At 52.3% G+C, this 20045-nt stretch overlaps 1 protein-coding gene across 1 annotated transcript in view; it reads right to left on the bottom strand.

Annotated features, from left to right (window-relative positions):
* The window catches only part of Trpc6 (transient receptor potential cation channel, subfamily C, member 6), a gene marked incomplete at its 5' end in the record, with an annotated part of 23669 nt that extends 3626 nt beyond the window's left edge, over window positions 1–20043 (bottom strand). Inside the window, 10 exons of the mRNA XM_013009533.1 lie at window positions 1561–1695; window positions 5561–5635; window positions 6590–6793; window positions 7585–7780; window positions 9425–9689; window positions 11025–11258; window positions 13068–13284; window positions 16836–17000; window positions 18416–18598; window positions 19909–20043. Of these exons, the coding sequence (XP_012864987.1) occupies window positions 1561–1695; window positions 5561–5635; window positions 6590–6793; window positions 7585–7780; window positions 9425–9689; window positions 11025–11258; window positions 13068–13284; window positions 16836–17000; window positions 18416–18598; window positions 19909–20043 (1809 nt within the window). The remainder of the gene's footprint in view (window positions 1–1560; window positions 1696–5560; window positions 5636–6589; window positions 6794–7584; window positions 7781–9424; window positions 9690–11024; window positions 11259–13067; window positions 13285–16835; window positions 17001–18415; window positions 18599–19908) is intronic.
* Window positions 20044–20045: the final 2 nt, after the last annotated feature.

Below are 20045 nucleotides of genomic sequence, written 5' to 3'. Positions count from 1 at the left end.
TGGCGTGGGTGTGAGCTCAAGGCCTGGCGTGGGTGTGAGCTCAAGGCAGGGTGTGGGTGTGAGCTCAAGGCCCGGCGTGGGTGTGAGCTCAAGGCAGGGCGTGGGTGTGAGCTCAAGGCAGGGTGTGGGTGTGAGCTCAAGGCCCGGCGTGGGTGTGAGCTCAAGGCACAGTGAGCGCCCCGAGTCTTGTCCTCGCCGGCCCACCTGAGAAGCGGGCATGGAGTTCCCTGCCGGCCGCCCGGCCGCCCCTCCTCGCTGCTGTGCTGCACGCGTGCTGTCGGCGTGCTGCGGGGCCCGTGGCGTGTGCCCTGGAGCGGGGCTGGAAGCGGATGAAGGCCTGTAGGCACTTCCTGAGCAGCGACAGTCACTTGCTTTGCGGGCGCTCCGCGATGCCAGGCACGCACGCCTGGGTTCGAGCCCAGGTTCACATACATGACGCGCGCTGCGCTTCCCCAGCCACGCGCCCTCAGCCTCCGGAGCTGGAAACCCGTGCCGCGCACTGCAGCACCAGCGGCTCCTCACCACCCATGCCGCGGCCAAACCACCCCAACGCCATGGCCCCAGACCAGAGGAGGGGCAAGGTCACCTCTGATTGGGAGCCACTAAGATGGCTAACCAGTCTACGGCCATACCACCCTGAACGCACCCGCTCTCACCTAATACAGCTGATGACTCAGGACCAAGCGTCTACGTACGCATTTGATTGTTATTGTGTGACTAGCTCTAAGTGCGAAACGTTAGATTTGAATGTAAATATGACATGCCGTTTTAATTTCTATTGATTTCTATTATTAATTCTATTTCTATTAGTTTCTTCTAACATACCATACAAATCCAACGAATACTTATGGAAAAATTGGGAAACGCAGCCCAGGTGTAAGGAGGGCCTGTGGCCACTGGGTGGCAGCAAGTCCTTGTCTTCATTTCCACGCCCAGCAGCTCAGGTTCAAACTGGAAAAGTGCTCAGGGGCTGTTCTTGGAGAGCCCAGGCTGGGAGCAGGGCGGGCACCGCACCGCCGGTGGTGTGAAAGGCAGAGAGCACTGGGCGCCAGCCTCCTCCGGTGGACCCACCCTGAGCCTCCCAGTGCTGCTCTCCCTCTGGCCCTAAAGTCCCACAAGCCAGCTCTGTCCAGCTCCGAACGAAACAGGAGCTTCTCTTATACTTTCCTATTTTCTGCGTGCTCTATAGCTTTTTCATTTTCTAACCCGTTTGCCACGAGCCTGGGTTGATTGTAAGTTCAGAGTGGGAAACGCGGCTGTGTGCCGTTCACAGAACGTCCGAGTGTGCGTCTTCTCTTGGCTCTCTCACGTTGTGGGTGGAAGTCTCTCATTCCGGTCAGAAGCCGGGAACGGAGCCATGTGCCAGGCAGCCACGGCCGTGTCCGACGATGGTCCGTGGGGAAGCGAGGGTGTGCACAGTCGTGTTGTACGGGGCTTGAAAACCTGCTTTACAAGTCGGCCTGACTCTGGGCCTACCATTTGTCTGAGATGGGACTTCAGGCTGGTAGTCTTCCTCCCGGGGGCCCAGGCTCCTCAAGCAGAGACCAGAGACTAGATCACCTCCTCCACAGCCAGCGTGTGGACCCCAGAGAAGAGGCAGGGAGAAGGCACCGCTGGCACGTGGTGCTGGGACACTGCCAACAGCTCTTTTCCCCTAAGTACCAGGCTCTGGGTAGACTGCACGGCTGGTTTAATCTAGTCGGTACAGTGGAGACACAGAGGCAGTTGACTGACCTGCTCTTAGCAATTAAGCGATGCTTTTGTTATAGCAGACATTTTGCCAATCATAAATGGAAGGTGACTAGACAAGGAGAGATGCCTCTTTGGATTGTTCCTGTAAAACATCCATTTCTTTGCCATAAAATGGTAGCTTTTGCACAAGTGTACTTTTCTTTAAGAAATGAGTTGTCTAAGCCAGAGTGGTGAAGGCTTGAGGCAGAGCATCGGTACTCCAAGGCGAGTCCACATAATACATATGTGCACATATCTATACACATGTACACACACATACACACACACATACATATATGCATACAGACAGACACATGAGTATATAGAGAACCAATTGTCTATATGTACCCACCTCAATTTATTGTGGCTATTCTGCATACTTGAGTTTTATAGAGTTACTAATTTTTTTTTTTTTTTTTTTTTTTGTGGGGCTGGAACTCAAGGCCCAGGCGCTGTCCCTAAGCTTCTCTGGGCTCAAGGCTAGCGCTCTACCACTTGAGCCACAGCGCCACTTCTGGCTTTTTGTAAGTAGTTCATTGGAGAGAAGAGTCTCATGGACTTTTTCTGCCTGGGCTGGCTTTGAACATCGCTCTCAGCCTCCGGAGTAGCTAAGGTGACAGGCAGAAGGCACCAGTGCCCAGCTGGGTTACTAATGTTTTTGAGACTAATACTTCATAACCTCTTAATTAGAAGAGACCACGGTGCAGCATGCTGCCCATGATAACAGGATTCTCAAAGGGAAACGCAAGCACCGCAGACCTGAGCTCCCCCCCCCCCCCGTGCGTGCGCTCTTCTCTAGATGTTATTATTCAAATGCAAATAACATGTACTGTGTTGTCACAGCTTCTCCTACCTTGCGAAGCTGTTGCTAATGGTGTGCTGCTAGCGCAGGGGCTGAGCTGGCAGAGCCGGGTTTAATATAAGCGCCTCCCTCACTAGAGTCATCCTGGAAACGTCAGTGTCCGTCACCCGTCCTGGTTCTCCTGTGAGTGTGTGGCCGTCCGTCACCCCGTCCGTCACCCCGTCCTGGTTCTGACGGGAGGTGTGTGGCCGTTCGTCACCCTGTCCTGGTTCTCATGGGAGTGTGTGGCCGTCCGTCACCCCGTCCTGGTTCTGACGGGAGGTGTGTGGTCCTCGTTGAACCTCACACACGCAGACGCCAGCCAAGTTTCTCAAAGTTCATCACACTTTGTTAAACTGGTTGGATAAACGTTTGGAGACGTTAACCGTATTCTTTTGTGAACGTTCCCCGTCCTTGTCTGTCCGTCCATCCATCTGCAATGACCCCAGGACCCCCTCGGAGCCCCGCCCTCCTCCCACCTCCCTCCATTGGTGGCCTCTTCTTGGCATGGAAATTCCGGAATAATTTCACTGCGCCAAGGTAACTGTAGAAAACTCCATCTGCTACATGTGCCTGGCTAGGTATTTCATCGCAATTAGTTCAGGCTGCCTTCGAGTCTCCAGAACCCAGTGAGGCTTTTCTCAGGCCTAAGTCCATGGCTGGAACATGGGGGGGGGGGGGGGGGGGGGGGGGGGGGGGGGGAGGGGTTGAGAGTGCTCATGACAGAGAGAGGGGGAGGAGAGAGAGAGATAGAGACAGGGGGAGGGAAACGGAAAAGAGGGTGGGAGAGAGGAGAAATAAAGGAGAAATCAGAAGAGAAAGAAGAGTGGAGACAAGAGGGAAGAGTAAACAGGAGAGAAGAGACAGGAAGCAGAGTGAGGAGAGGAGGCGAGAACAAGAAGGGAGGGCTGGGAAGGTGGCTCAGTGGTAGAGCGCTTGCCTTGAGCTGAAGAGCTGAGGGACAGCGCCCAGACCCCACGACCCAACACCCCCCCCCCAAAAAAAAGAAGGGGAGAGAAGAGGAAGAGACGAGAGGGACGGACGAGAGGAGATGCAAAGAGCAGTAGCAGAGGAGAAAGAAAGAGGGGAGAGAGAAGGGACAGAAGAGGGGGTGGCAGAGAAAAGAGGAGAGCCAGAGAGGAAAGAGGCTGAGAAAGATGGGGGGGAGATGAGAAAGAAACGGAGAGGGAGGAGAGAGGAAGAGGGGGAGGAGAGAATGAGAGGTAGAGGAGAGAGGAAAGGAAGGAAACGGGAAAGAGGAAGAGAAGCGATCAGAGAGAGGAGGGAAACGAGGAATGAGAAGGAGGTAAGGAAAGAGGGAGAGGAGGGAGAAGCGGGGGAGTGGTGGGAGAGGCGGGGGAGAGGAAGGAGAGGAAAGGGGAGAGGAGGGAGAAGCGGGGGAGAGGAGGGAGAAGGGCAAAATGAGAGAGCAAAAACGAGAGAGGAGGGGAGGGGGGAGGAATGGAGGGGGTGGAGAGGCCGCCCTTGTGTAATTTGTGCCGTTGCAGTTCAGGCAACGTTGCCTTCCAGATCTACTCAGACGTAATCGTCCATCACCATTTCTCTTTCTTCCATTAATTCGTTCACTTCAAGTTACTTCTTTTCCAGACACATCCACTTAACATTTTTGAGCTAGACTCTTGTGTTCGGTTGCGTTCTTTCTCGGGACTGTTCCCGGCCCTCCCAACCAGCGGGGCTGTGTGGGTGTCTGTCCTTCCTGCACCGGGCCCTCGGGCTGTCAGCTTGACCGCTGCCACGCTCTGCAAATGGCATGGGGTCTGCGGGGCATGCGCATGCGTCCTGGCGACAGCCTCGGCACAGCGCCCTCGGCACAGCGCCCTCGGCACAGCACCCTCGGCACAGCGCCCTCGGCACAGCGCCCTGGCGACAGCCTCGGCACAGCGCCCTCGGCACAGCGCCCTCGGCACAGCGCCCTGGCGACAGCCTCGGCACAGCGCCCTCAGCACAGCGCCCTCGGCACAGCGCCCTGTCTGCTCGCCGTCTCCAGACCCGCCCAGACTGCTCTGCGAACCTCTGGATGAGAAATATTTTAGGGTGGAGAGGCACAAACTCTGCCCTGGATTTTCTTCCTTGTTTATCCAAACAAACAAACCAACACACCTCAAGAAAATCCTCCTTAACTGATTTTGAGCCAAACCAGGCTGAAGACCAAAACGGGCCGAAGGCTCACTGACTGTGCCCAGCACCCCAGAACCCCAAACCGCACTTGGCTGTGTTACTTGCAAATGACATCGCACTCACCTGCTGTCCCAAAGGGCGCTGGAAACAAGCGTGGCGCAGAGTTCCCTCACGGCTGGCTGTCTCTGAGAGCCACGGTTTTGTTTAGGCCGTTGCGGCGTGGGTTACTACCTGGCACCGCGTGGGATTCCTGTCTGACACACCGCTCCCGTACTTCATTTGTCTCTAACTTCCTTTAACTGTCATTTGTCTCTGACTCCTGTTGTAGCCTACTCTGTGTCTGCACTAAGCAAGGAAGCAAATAACCTCATCCCAAAGATTCTCCTTCAAATTAGGGAGTTACGCCCACAGGACCAGCCACAGGCGCCACTAACTTCCAGCAGTGCCCGTCAGCAGCCGCCTCTTCTCCACGTCCTCCTGGGCCTCTAGGTGTGCCACCACCCCACGCTCTGACAGCCTGCACTGGCCAGGGGTGTTCTCCTAATCTACAGACGCTTTGAGTCGTCCCTGGGTCCGAGAGAAATTCCTCTCTCAACACATTGCTGTTTCTATACTCCACCCCCCCCAAGGACCTAGAAACGAGCACCACTAAAAAACGTATGCGGAACACATGCACGCACGTGCGCGCGCGCGCACACACACACACACATCTTGCTAATTTTATGTAGGTGACTTCAACCTCCCAATAAGATTTAAGAAAGTTGTTAGAATTCTTTAACTGTCTCTTGCCTATTTCTCGAAGGCAGCCCTGGCCGGGGTGAGGCTTTGTTCCCCCAAATCTCATCTCACCTGTTTCTGGTCAAGTGACAATTTTGAAAGATCTTCATGACTTCCCAGAATTCCAAGTTTCTTTTCTTCTTTACTCTTTTAAAGACAGTAAAATGAGTACAATTACAGCGCCAAATCCACTCTTCATTCTGCAGTCTATAAAGCCATCTGGCGCAACTCCCCAACAGGGATTTTGTCTAAGATGAGGGCTGCCCTCACTATCTGACACTTGCTTTTGGTCACTGGCTGGTGCTCTACCACCTGATCCACACTCCCAACCCCCCACCTCCTTTTTGAGTTCTTCCTTTGGTAAGTGCTTAAACATTTCCTCTCCTCAGACCTGCACTCTTCATTATGTGATGGGAAACAGCTTCCTCAGGCCTGGCAGAATGCTGTGGACATCTGTAGTGAAAACTAGCCAACCTAGACCTTACAATCGGCCTGAGCGCTGGTGTGCCGGCAGCACGGGCATGCGCATCCCTGCCCAGCTTCCTCTGCCAATTCATCTGACTCCTTTATGTTGTGGTGATCATTTCCTCCTGCATTAATACGGTGGAGGAATCCAGGATAAGAACGTTCTAGAACTCCAGAGGGGATCAGCTGGTGCCCCCAGACCGTTCCTTCCCCAGCTATGGGCTGAAGACGCTCAGCTCCCACATCGTATGTGAGCAACCGAGTTCAGAACTTTTCAACGTAGACGTGAGGTCCTGCCAGCCGTAAGTAACCGTGATACTTCACGTTGCTCTATAAGCCACTGGGAAAGCGACTGTCACCAGAACAGCAAAGGTGGACCCCGCAGCGTGGGAAGGGGGGAGGCCCGTTTAGCACCTGCTGTGCCCGGCATGTCATTGCTGGGATGTTGCATGAACTCAGGTAGAAAGCGTCCAGCGGCTCACACTAGGAGGCCTGTGCTGGACCAAGCGGCTGGGCGGGGATGGGTGAGCCCTGCGAGGGGGACGGTGATCTGGCCTACGTGACCAGGCCCGGCCCGTCGCACACCGGGCCTGCCTGTCGGCGGTGACCGGGTGAGGGCGTTCAACTCCCCGTTACCTCGTTCATCTCCGCGTCCTCCCGGAAGCCTTTTCTGTGCCCCACAAACAGCTCCGAAACCCACTTCTTCAACTTGACTAGGAGATAGAAGAGGGACTTGGGGCTGGGCACCAGGTTGAACGGGACCGGCAGCGTCCTGCCCTCCTCGAAGTAGGAGAACCAGAGCTTGGCCCTGGCGAACTTCCACTCCACGTCAGCATCGTCCTGTGCACAACACACAGCCGCTCAGAAAGGGGGTGTGGTGGGGGTGCGTGCCCAGCCCCCCTGGGGGAGGGTCAGCGCACCGCTGACCACCTGGGCAGATATGGTGGCATGGCCACCAGCAGATCAGGCCTCAGAGATTTCTCTGTGTGCAGAGGTTCTGCACACGCACATGCATGCACGCACGCCTTTGCTGTGTAACGCCTAAGCTTACTGGACTCAAGTCTCCAATGTGGGGAGGAACGGCTTCTGGGCTCCGTGCTCACTCATCTGAGCCGCCTGCCTGTGCTCTGTTGCCATACTATTAAAAAAAGCTCGCATGCCTTCATACATACGAAGACAAACGTTAACGTGTTTCCCCACGTTCTAAACCAACACTGACAGCATCCTCTCTCACTCTTCTATAGACTGACTGCCCGCCAAACAAGACCCAGATGAAGATCTGGAATAGAGATTTGTACTACTTATTCTCAACTTGGAAATGGATCTATTTGGAGGTGCTACCCAAAACAGGAGGCAACAGAAATGTGTGGAAGCATTGGTACTTGAGTAACAATCCATGCTCGCACTGTATTTCTTCGGTCTATGAATTAGACGCGTCTAACTTCTTTTGTTCATCGTCCTGCCTACAGGCAGAGTGAGAATGCTCTGGCTTACTTATCGAGCAGGCATATGAAAGAGGAGGGAAGAGCGGAGGAGAGGTAGTGGACACCTGTCCCCTGCCCGCTGCCGCTTTGCTCTCTGGGACGCCTCTAACCCGTCCGAGCAAAGGCAGGCACGCCGGCCTGGCGTACCTCGATCTCCTGGAAGGAGCTGTTGATCATGGCGATGAGCATGTTCAGCAGCACGATGACCATGGTGACATTGTAGACACCGTACAGCACGTAGCCGATGTTCTCGATGAACTTGTGGTTGTAGTTGATCACCACAGACTTCACCTCCGAAAGCCCGAAGATGGCCCAGAACAGCGTCTTAAAGCTCTCCTCCACGCTAGGGGACAGTCACAGAAAATAAGGAGATGCAGACTCTCGTGTAAGAATTACAACCGCATGACGTTTGGATTGACTCTGTATCTTTGCAAATTGTTAAGGATTCATGGAAAAAAATTTTTTTTTTTTAGCCAGTGTGGGGCTTGAACTCTGGGCCTGGGCGCTGTCCCTCAGCTCTTCAGCTCAAGGCAAACGCTCTACCACTTGAGCCACAGCGCCACTTCCAGTTTTCTGGTGGTTTACTGGAGATAAGAGTCTCACGGACTTTCCTGCCTGGGCTGGCTTTGAACTGCGATCCTAAGATCTCAGCCTCCTGAGTAGCTAGGATGACAGGCGTGAGCCAACAGCGCCCGGCTTCATGGAAGATTCTTTACTTGCCTGAACCGCTGTGTCCTTCTGGGCTGAATGTGCAGGATGACGTATTTTGGGGAAGAACACGGTCATACCAAACAAACTATCTGGCACAGAACAGGTTCTCAGTAAAGGCCAGCCTCCCTTCACCATCACACCTCCTAACATTTGAAAGAATCAAACTGCTTTGTCCACAGACTTGTTAAGTATTTTGCTTATTAATAAAATACAAATTGCTAGTCTTCCTAGTTTTCTGATCCATCTGTACTTTTACTCCTACCCAACAGAAAATACAGGCGTCTTGAAGGAAACATGTCAGCCTGGACTTACACAGCACCCCTGCATCCCAGAACTCAGTGCTGCATGGATTGGAGGGCGGAGCTAAGCCCCCTGGCCAACCAGGCGGTCCCTTCCCCTGGGTGGAGCTAAGCCCCCTGGCCAACCAGGTAGTCCCCTCCCCTGTGCTGCTAAGCCCCCCGGCCAACCAGGCAGTCCCCTCCTGGAAACCTGTAAGGGGTGGGGGGAGAAGCAATGACCTTGTTGTTCAGTGCTACCCATGGCGGCCCTGTAAACCCACATCTCAAGGATTTGTGTTGGGTTTTTCATCTTTTTATGGGGGGAAAAGGGTGGCACAGACATGGAGGGAGGGAGGGTGAACTAACACAGCCATGGTATTTAATACACGCTATGTGAAAAATGCACGCCACAGCTGTGGGCAAGGATGGGAGGGGAAACCAGAGAGAAGGAAGGGCTGGGTGGCACTGTCTGAAGACACGTACTTGTCACCAAGTCTGCTACACCTTAGCAAGAACAAGAAAACTGTATTTAGAGCAAACACATGCTCCATGGGGCAGATTCCTCCCCATAATAAGACCGGAGAGGTTGAATGAGGAAAACGACCATTCTGTTCCATGCCCAGGAATTCTGGGTGAGCAGAAAGCTCAGGAATTTACAGGGTGTCGGTCCAACACAAGGGGCTACAGCCAACTACAGGTGCCAACTACAGGTGCATCTGGAAAGTATCTAAATGTTGTGATAAGAAAATTATGTATGAGAGCTACTTACCCTGATATTCAGTACTGAAGTGTTAGCTATGATCATTTAAGAGGAGGAAGGTTCCTATGTTTTAGAGTCTTTTTTAAAAAAATCCTTTGTTTTGTTTTTAAATGAATAACTAGACAAGAAATCTTTGACCAGAGCAGAGACGTATGTGAATGCTGTTAAAGGGATATTTGCTAATTAGCCCATCTGCAGCCCGCTCTCCGTCACCCAAGCCACGCCCCCGGACACGCACGTGGTGAAGGCCTCATTCTGCTTGGCGCCGATGTAGTAGGAGTAGAGGTTGAACATGCCGATCATGAAGGCCACAAACACCATGATGAAGATGACCATGAACTTGAAGATGTCCTTCACCGTCCTCCCCAGCGAGATCTGCAGAGGCCCGAAGCTCTCGTTCGCTGGCAGGATGTACGCAATTCGGGAGAAACTCAGCACCACCGCAATGGCATACAGACCTTCGGATATGATCTGAGGGTCCGACGGGTCCCACTGTATCCTGGCTGGGAAAAGACAGAGACCAGGGTGAAGGGTGCGTGTCTTTAAGCTGCTTATGTAGCCAACTTCCGAGAAGAAATATAATTCTATTAACCACCTAGACCAATACTGGAAGTCTGTCATCCTAAAGGACTCCTGAGCCATCAGCCGTATTTAAGTTCTGAAAGATGAGATTGAGAGGTGAGGCCAACCTGTCTGCTTTGCTAGTGATTTTCCACAGAAGCACACATTGCTAACATCATTAAGAACTCAGACTATAGGTTCAGTTGTCTGTAAAAATTCCAGTATAACGACTGATAGGCTATCTCTACCCATAGCTGCGTCTCAACCGACAGGACCTGTGCCCGTGATTCAACTAATCGTAGCTTTCCTTCTCTTTAATATTGCTCCTACCCTAAATTCATGTGAACTCAGTGTTTGCAAAGTTTCTGACAGCTCCTTAATAAACTGTAGCATTTATTACATTATTTATATTACAAAGTTATTTAAAATTACTAGAAGTAACATTTCCTCTGAATAGACTCAAGTCTATTTTTACCACAAGATTTTGTGATAACTCACTTATGACTTTTCTTGGCATGAATACATAAGGTCATCAAAAAACCCAATTAAGAAACCATTATTAGGAAACAATACAAGGCGGTACGTAGCAAAGAGGAAAAACATGCTTCTTAAATTGAATTTGTTTATTTGCTGAAAGTATAATTAGAAAAGGGAAACAGAAGCCTAATAAACGAAGCTCCATTTTTGCGATGCTCTGAATGGAAGTATTACCTAGAAATAAGTTTGACACTTAAAAACTGTATCTTTTAAAATCTTGAGTGGTAAAAAGTACCTAAAATAATCATGCAAAATCGCCTTTATGAGATGTCGCCGTTAAATCCATTCAGGTGCCAGTTTTCAGTACGCGACTTACCATTCTCAACCCCGGTCCCCGCTCTATACAGCAACACGGGCGCACCGAGTCCTGCATCTACCTGCGCCCTCCCCTGTCCACACGTCCCTCCACACCGCCGGCCCCCTGAGCTCCACCTGTGAGAGCATGCCGTCCTCCGGACCCGGCATCCCTGCCTCCCCACTGTCACCACGTGGCAGCCTTCCCTTCTTTTTGTAATGCTGAATAATATTCCACTGTGTGTGAAGAACTCAACTGCAAATGATTTTTATCGATAAGGGGAAATAAACACAAGCTATAAGACAGATACTTTCCATGGGGTTTGGTCCTGGAGACGAAGGAGCGACATGGGAATTTTATGAGGATTGGACAGATGACCAAGCATAGCTGACGTGTCTTTTACAAGAATGTGATCCGTTTGTAGGGTCTGTGTGTGTCGGCTCACCCAAGTTGTAGTATTTCACGTTGTCTCCCAAGGCAACTTTGGTCAAATCCTTCAGCGTGTCGTTGGCGTCGATGATGCTCTGGGCTTTGGAAGCGTGCCAGAACGCCATGAACCTGGCAATGAACGAGGCCGCGAAGATGGCCAGCATGCCGAAGTCCAGCATGTTCCACAGCTCAAACAGGTACTCTTTGGGGCCCTGGATCCAGATTTCTTTACATTCAGCCCATATCATGCCTGCGTCCGAAAGGGGTTACACAGCACGTCAGTCCCACGGGGCCTCCTCGCTCCTGTCAGTGACATCTGAAAGCTCTTGGCTCACACCGAAAACTCTCCAGCCTCTGGCCGGGCTTTCCTATCCAGCCGATTCCCACCTCCTCCCGCCCAGCAATGCCAGCCCCTGTCCTGAGAAGCCTGCACACACTAGAGAGCCTTTCTGCAATTAAGTCAAGTTAGAAAGCTGAAAATGTCAGGTTTCAATGTCGCAGCGTAGCAGGTGACTGGTCAGGGTGCTAATGACACACATTTTCATGTCACTTTTGATAAAGTTGCATAGTCTTTCCAAACACTCAGTGTTTGGGAAGAATACTTGCTTTGAGATCTGACCCTTGGGGGGTTGAGAACTTTAACACTGGTTCTCTGTGAAGTCTCCAGCCTGCCACTTAAGCTTTCTAAACCATTGAAGATGAGGACGGCCATTGGCACCTCCTTCACACAGAGTTACAAGGCCGAAATAAAAGTAGACCAGCACCATGCTAGCCCGGTGCCTGGGACTCAGACAATGATCACAAACACTCTCAGAGCACTGCCTACTTCAAACTGCACATACTTCAGAATATTACTTGAGAGGTAGAGGAGGAGAGGGAGGAGAAGGAGGAGGAGGAATGGGAGGAGAGGGAGGAGGAGGAGGAAGAGGAAGAGGAGGAGAGGGAGGAGGAGGAGAGGGAGGAGAAGGAGAAGGAGGAGAGAAAAGAAGGAGGAAGAGGAAGAGAGGGAGGAGGAGAGAGAGGAGGAAGAGGAAGAGGAGGAGGAAGAAGAGGAGGAGAGGGAGGAGGAGGGAAGAGAAGGAAGAGGAGGAGAGGGAGGAGGAAGAGGAAAAGGAGTAGGAAGAGGAGGAAGAGGAGGAGGAGGAGGAGGAAGAGGAGGAGGAGGAGGGAAGCAGAAAGATAATGAAGAGAATCCATGATTAAGAAGAAGATGTTCAGCTGGGCACTGGTGGCTCACACCTGTAATCCCAGCTATTCAAGAGGCTGAGATCTGAGGGTCGTAGTTCAAAGCCAGCTTGGACAGGAAAGTCTATGAGCCTCTTATCTCCAATAAACTACCAGAACTCCAGAAGTGGCGCTGTGCCTCAAAGCGGGAGAGCACTCGCCTTGAGCTGAAGAGATGCGGGTCAGCGCCCAGGCCCAGAGTTCAAGCCCCACATCTGACAACAATATATACGTTACAGATCAGAAACAGAAGCAGAGAGAGCTTAAAGATCTGATATCCAAAAAGCACCTTCCACATGCCCCGGCCCTCATCAACATCCACTAACGAGGAGAGGACATCTGCTCCATTTCTAGCAATCTCTACACAAAATCACATGGGTGACAGCTCTCCCGGGCTTTGATTAATACTATCCCAGGCCTTTCTTCCTGGGGTTTGATATTTTTTTAGTGCAGAAGGCACTAAATGAATGAGAAACCACAGTACTGGATTTGACTGGCTGCATTTCAGACCAAAGACACACCATAGCTCCTCTCATCCCGTGTTTCATAGGAATAAGCTGCTCTTCACGTAACTTAGGGAATGTGTCCCTGCCACTCCGCTTTGCTGTGGGACTCAGTGGCCTGCACACTGCAGCAGGTGCCGGGCCCTCCCTGGGGCTCTCTGCTTGGTCCTGACTTTAATCTCTTTGCCTCTCACTCACTGGGGCTAGCACACCCAGCAATCGTGGAAAGTGGGGAGCTGGGAGTGTGGCTCGCACTGCGGCATCTGCATTTGCCGTTCTGCCTAAGCGCGAGGGCCACCAGCGCCGCAAGGTGGGGCGTGCGAGGTCCTCACCGATCACCCAGGATATGATGAGCATCTCCATCCACGAGAAGCAGGACGTCTTCATCCGGAAGAGCTGCCGCGCGTGGTCCACGCTGGTCTCGTTGGGAAGCAGCTTGGTGCCTTCGAATCTGTCTGCCGCGTTCATGACCAGCAGCCCCAGGAAGATGGTGAACGAGGCCGCGTGAGCCACAAACTTCATGAACGGCCCACGCATTATCCTCCCAATCTGTCAGGACACACACGAGAGGAAATCGTCACTCTGTTCTGGACAACTTGGGACACACACATGCACACACACACACACACACATGTGTGTAAGAACAAACATCTGGCTGTCTCAATGCTGTTGTAAAATAATTACGTCCACTCGTGTAGCCACTGGCAGAATCATAAACTTAGTCAGTCTAGTAAGATTTCATTCTTCACCTATCCATGCTGGTGTTCTCCAGTAAGGACATCTAAAGGTTCTTGAAATGCTACAGCATGGTGGCAAAAATGTGGAGTGGAATATGAGCATTATTCGTGGCGAGCAAGCTCACTCAATGGGCCTAAAGTACTGAGGAAATATCTAAGCAGGTCTAGGGCTCCACACGGAGATCTGCGGGTGACAGGTGTCACTCAGCCCCAGTGAGTGAGAGGCAAAGAGATTAAAGTCAGGGGACCAAGCAGAGAGCCCCAGGGAGGCCCCGGCACCTGCTGCAGTGTGCAGGCCACTGAGTCCCACAGCAAAGCGGAGTGGCAGGGACACATTTCCTAAGTTACGTGAAGAGCAGCTTCTGCCTATGAAACACGGTCTGAGAGGAGCTATGGTGTGTCTTTGGTCTGAAATGCAGCCAGTCAAATCCAGTACTGTGGGTTCTCATTCAAAGTTTCAGTCTCATCTTTTTTTACAGCAAGAAAACAGACCAATACAAATGAAAAAAAAAAAACCAAGTTTTCAAGAAGGTAGTGTGTTTCCATCATCATGTTCTCTATACCTATTACAGACAGCCGAGCATTTATCTATTTTTAAGATGGGGTTTCAGCCTGAAACCCAGGCTGGCCTCAGACTCCCGATCCTGGCCTCCTGAGGCCGGGAATACAGGCATGCACCAACACACTTGGCTGGGTTTCTCTTTAAAATAAGAGAAATTTTGGTACTTCTTAGTGGACCTTACAAATTGCAAATGCTATCCATTTTAGAAAAATCTGCTATGATTATATTCTGGGACATAAACACGTTTCTGAAGAAAAGCTAGGGAGATTTTTTAATAAATGGAGAGATTTTGTTGAATGAACTAAATAAACTGTGTACCCAGAAAATCATGGATGGTAATCACTGACAGAAATACTTACCTTTAAATATTATATGTCATACTCTTTTTAGGGTTCATCTGTAATGAAGTGCAACCACCCAGCCTGATACAGTAATGATTAAGAGGTTGAGGCTAGCTCGAAGGAAAATAATTTGAAACCATTCAGTGATCTATCTTCAGTGCAATCAGTGCACAGCAACTGATAGTTGGGGACTACACAGAAGAAAGAAAACAAAGAAATACAAAAACATTTTAAAAGGAGTCAAGACAAACTTTGGGGACTGAAAAACAACATGACACAGAGACCGTGCCCATGGAGGTGACTATTTCTGTAAGTTGGCCTGGATCTGTTTTTGTGGATGTGTTGGAAGAGCTCAAGTATTTTAAATAAAAATTAAGCTGGAGCTATCTCTTCTGTTTAAAAAAATCAACTCTGTGATCTGTAAGTAATATTTATAGACATTGCTAGTGGGAAAGATTGTAAAAATCAATGTCTTAATCACGCTTCGGCGGATAGTTATCCTCATCCTCTCATGTCAAACTGGTAAACAGGTTTTACATAGGAGAAAAATGTCCTGGAGAGGTCTTTCACTTGATCATTGGCCTTATTCTCCATAAATGAGCCAGAAGGAAACACAGCCGAAAAGAAAGAAAACTGAGGAAAGTCAGTTCATTGTAATTCAGTCAAAACTCAAGAAATGTATACACCGCGCCTGTCACCACGGCACGGCGGCGATACGGTTTGCACAGAGTGCAGTGATGGTGGAAAAGAAAAATGAGTCCGTTCAGGAAAACAGTAACCAACTAGCAGAGGCCCGGAAGCTCCCGAAGACTCGGGAACAGGAGAAGGGAGCTGAGGCGCGCCCGGCCTTCTGTTCAGGGGAGACCCAACAAACTCGGTGCGCAATGTGAAATGTTTATTCCTATTAACAAGAGGAAAACCTCAGCTTCCTATTCTGAAAAAGAAATCTGTGTGCCAAGAATCCTTTCTAATGACTTGCCGTTCTCCGCATGGGTTTCTCATTTATATTTAGAGGGGGCAGTCTTGGGGTCTCGTGTAGAAGCACTCAGGATGGATGTGTACGGATGGATGTTACCCTCCTGAGAAAACGTTCTGGCCCTTTCTATCCCCTCCCTAGAAATGACTGTGAAATCTCAGTGTCTCGCACGGGTGCTGGTGACACCTGCACTTCGACCGTCATAAACCAATGTGTGACTGAGGTCTGGAAACCAGTCCTGCCCGCGTCTGTCCAGACTCTGCACTAAAGAGATGGGTCTGGGGGCGGTTAGCTTTGAAGGACTCGGGTCTGAGATTCACACACACCTGGGCAGGTGGCTTCAGACACACGAAGAGAAGAAGCTGGTTAGCAGAAGGCACACCGGGCTGGGCCAAAACACAGCCCCTTCCCCCGGCCGCCGCGTCCACCGAGCAGGGCTGGGCCGTCTGAACCCTCACCCGAAGCCAGGCGGGACTTTGCCAAAGCCTGGGCAAATGAAACTCTGCTAGGAAAGCAGGCACGCGCGCAGCGACGGCGTCCCGTGCACTCTGTGGCTGGTATACATGTCCCTGACTGAAAATGCCACGGCCTCCTTCACGAAGGCCCGCACAGAATGTAGCCAAGGAGGCTGGCCCAAACAAGCGCCATCGAACCTCTCACCCCAAGCGTTACTAGAGAACAAACGAAGTTACCACGACCACCTTTTAGGGGGTAACCTGAAACCACAGTTTAACAACCCTAAGACTCATTAACATGTAACAAAGCGTCTGTACACACAGGCTCGCCTGGAACAATGACGCAGACCGACTGGTAACGGGCAGAGGCTTTTCCACCGGCTACTAACGGTGCTGATGGCACAGGCGGATTTTCTCTTCTTTGCATTTTTTCTTGTTTCCCCAAATAAGTATGTATTTAATTTTCAAAACAATAAAGACAGCGCAACTGTGCTTCTATGAAATTGTCGTTTGGGGAGTGGACGCAGCCAGCGTCCCATCCCCCCCCAGCCAGCGTCCTGTCCCCCCCAGCCAGCGTCCCTGTCCCCCCCAGACCGCGTCCTGTCCCCCCCAGCCCGCGTCCTGTCCCCCCCCAGCCAGCGTCCTGTCCCCCCAGCCAGCGTCCTGTCCCCCCAGCCAGCGTCCTGTCCCCCCCAGCCAGCGTCCTGTCCCCCCCAGACAGCGTCCTGTCCCCCCCAGCCAGCGTCCTGCCCCCCCAGCCAGCGTCCTGCCCCCTCAGCCAGCGTCCTGCCCCCCCAGCCAGCGTCCTGTCCCCCCCCAGCCAGCGTCCTGCCCCCTCAGCCAGCGTCCTGCCCCCTCAGCCAGCGTCCTGTCTCCCCCAGCCAGCGTCCTGTCCCCCCCCAGCCAGCGTCCTGTCCCCCCCCAGCCAGCGTCCTGTCCCCCTCCAGCCAGCGTCCCATCCCCCCCAGCCAGCGTCCCGTCCCTGTCCCCCGTCCCCCATGCTCCATCCCCCGCAGCCCCCTCGCGTACCTTGCTGCACGGAGCACACCAGTAGATGGGAGCCAGGAAGGGCAGCCCCACAGCCACCGCCAGGACCACCAGAAACTTGACGGCCATCGTCTGCTGCCGCAAGCCGGAAAGGTTCTCGTACCAGATGGACAGGAGCTGCTGCTGGCAGTTTGGGTGAGCCACAAACTGGGGGGAAGAGGCAGGACGGGCCGGCTGGAGCAGGCCAGGCTCGGCCCGCACTCACAGGGGCTCAGCCCGCACACTCACACGGGCTCAGCTGGAGCATGGCCAGGCTCGGCCCACACTCACAGGGGCTCAGCCCGCACACTCACATGGACTGGGCTGGAGCAGGCCAGGCTCGGCCCGCACTCACAGGGGCTCAGCCCGCACACTCACACGGACTGGGCTGGAGCAGGCCAGGCTCGGCCCGCACTCACAGGGGCTCAGCCCGCGCGCTCACACACACAGCCCTGCGCTTTCTCGTGGGAAGTCTAGCTAGCATTAAAGCATGCACACACCCATGTGTGCGTGCACACACCATACACAAACACACACGTGCACGCGGCTTCCAGTGAGCAAGACTGCCAGAGGTCCTAACACGCGTGGTACCAACACAAATCAGTTTTCACTGAGAAGTGTAGTGGGTAAGTTCTCTTTGTTCAGAACTGGTTACGTGGAGAGGTGGTGTGCCTGCATTGTTTACACACTTCCACAACTAGGGATGACGTTTATTTTAAAACATTTTAAAGTCGATTTTTACTGCTGGGTACCAGTGGCTCACGCCTATCATCCTAACTACTCAGAAGGCTGAGATGTGAGAATCATGGTTTGAAGCCAGCCTGGTCAGGGAAGTCCATGAGACCCTTTTCTCCAATTAACCAAGACAATTGGAAGCAGAGCTGAGGCTCAAGTGGTAGAAGGCCAGCTCTGAGTGAAAAAGCTGGGAGACAGCACTCAGGCCCTGAGCCCAAGCCCCAGGACTAGCACCCCAAAAAAGGTTTTATATACTCTAACAAGGCAGTGAGGAGAAAGGACCCCTGCATTAAGACAGAAGCACCGGATGCCAGCAGCTCACGCCTGCCATCCTAGCCACTCGGGAGGCTGAGATCTGAGAATCACGGCTCAAAGCCAGGCTGGGCAGGAAAGTCCGTGAAACTCTTATCTCCAATCAACCACCAGAAAACCAGAAGTGGCGCTGTGGCCTGAGTGGTAGAGCGCTAGCCTTGAGCAAAATAGCTCAGGAATAACGCCTAGGCCCTGAGTTCAAGACCAATGACTGACAGAAGAAGAAGAAAAGACAGCAGCCAAATGCAAAGGTACTCCATGAAGATACAGCGGCAGGGTTCCAGGGCGTTAAGGAGTTGTAAACATTGGAAGAAGCAACAGAGGGAAAAACGGAGGGCGTCAGACACACGGTCGCCAGGCGCATGTTTCGACGTCAGGTGAGGAGTCACAGCCGGGGACGCGTGGGGCAGAGGAACCGCCGCGTGGCGTCCGCGCACACCCGGCTAGACCGCCAGCCCTGCTACCAGAAGCACCCGCTTCCCCGGCCAGGCCGAGGCTGCCTCCTGAGCACCAGTAAAAACTGAAACGGCGCTTACTTTCTTTACTTCGTACTTAATGGCGAGCTTCAAGCGGCTGAGGTTCGGACGGCCGTGATCCCCGGGGTGCCGCGTCTCCACATCGCCGTTCAGAATGGCCTCCACCTCCTCCGTGTTCCGGCACAGGTCCAGAAGGCCCACCACGAAGTCCTTGCACTGCATGGACAGCTTCTTGTAGTCGTTCTGGTGACGACAAAGAAAAAGTGAAAGGTGGAGGCAGCTGTCCGCGGGCTACACGGGGCCTGGCGGCGGGAGGAGCTGGACGGCTGAGAAGTCCACGCTCACTGCTACCGCCGTTCACTCATCTCCCGCCTGTCCCCTTAACCTGCTCGCTGTGCTGTCACTAGGAGGATTCCCCTCGTTCTCTAGCAAATAAAAGGTGCCCAGAGCATTGCCATCGCCGCTAATAAAGGTTCTTTTACGCCGAGCTCAGCTGCTATTCGAGAGAAAGGACTCTCTCTGCTTTTCCTTTGCCTTGTGCACACCACATCCTCTTTGGTCTCAACTTCAGGATTGAGGTGCACAACATCCGCTTGATGGGTCTTTAGAGGACTCTATAAGCAGTGTCATGAACTCGACAATCAGAACATTCCGGCAGGAGCCAGAGAAAACCAGACAAATACAATTATCTTCTTAACAGATGGCTCTGGGGGAATTTTATGTGCTAAACACAAGGCCCAAAGATAAATCTACTTCTGAGCCATTCGTCGGTATTCTTCTTTAGAGAAAAGAAAGCTAAGCCAAGTACGGTGGCTTCCACCTGTAATCCCAGCTCTTGGAGATTGCAAATTCAAGGCCAGAAGGGGCTAGGTAGTAAGATCCTGTCTCAAAAATAATATATTTTTACCTATGACCGGATAAGATGAAGTTAGGTGAAATGAACCCCAAGAGAGGGACACAAGTGGTTTTTTCTTGCTTGCTATTGTTTCTAATGTATTTATAATGTACCATGTGATTTTTTTTGTTGCTTTGTATGTTCCTCCCCCTCAGTATAACCCGTTTTCACTGTGTTTGATGTCGGTGCCCTTCATCTTGTATATACACTTCTCCAATTTGGGGAGGGGAAGGGAAAAAACAAAAGGCTTCAATAGGGATACAGGTTGACCCATTGTAGCAATGAGATGTACAAGACACTATGTTGAAAACGAACTTGACAATTTGGGGGGGGTGCAGTCCTGGAGGTGGGAGGGAAGGGATGGGGGGGACACAAAGGAGGAGGCAACAATGCTCCATAGGGAATGCACGCATGACCTCGCTCAGGTAGCATGACCCCTCTGTGCAGCATCTTTACAATAAAAAACGTATACGTAAAAACGTATTTTCATGAAAAATCACGGTTCATCTTGAGAGGGGTGATGATGCATTCTGTTGGGGAAAATGTGCAGTGTGGCTGCTATCCAGGTGGGCCCGGGCTCGCGCGCTGCGGGGCATCCAGCCAGGGCCCCACCTCCCCGCGGGGACCCCGGGCCGGGCCGGGCCTCCCCGGGACCCACCTTGAACTCCTTCTCGATGTTGGCCAGCACGGCCAGCTCGTTGCTGAGCTCCAGCGCCGTCCTGACGGGGTCCTCGCTGGCCAGGGACAGGTAGGCGGCGCTGGCCAGGCCCCGGTAGGCGTTCATGCGCGAGCGCG

Source organism: Dipodomys ordii, unplaced genomic scaffold (assembly GCF_000151885.1).
Source record: "Dipodomys ordii isolate 6190 unplaced genomic scaffold, Dord_2.0 Scaffold10, whole genome shotgun sequence".
NCBI classification, from domain to species: Eukaryota; Metazoa; Chordata; class Mammalia; order Rodentia; family Heteromyidae; genus Dipodomys; species Dipodomys ordii.
The sequence above is the reverse complement of the archived record's forward strand: the minus strand, read 5'-3'. Positions and strand labels throughout refer to the sequence as shown.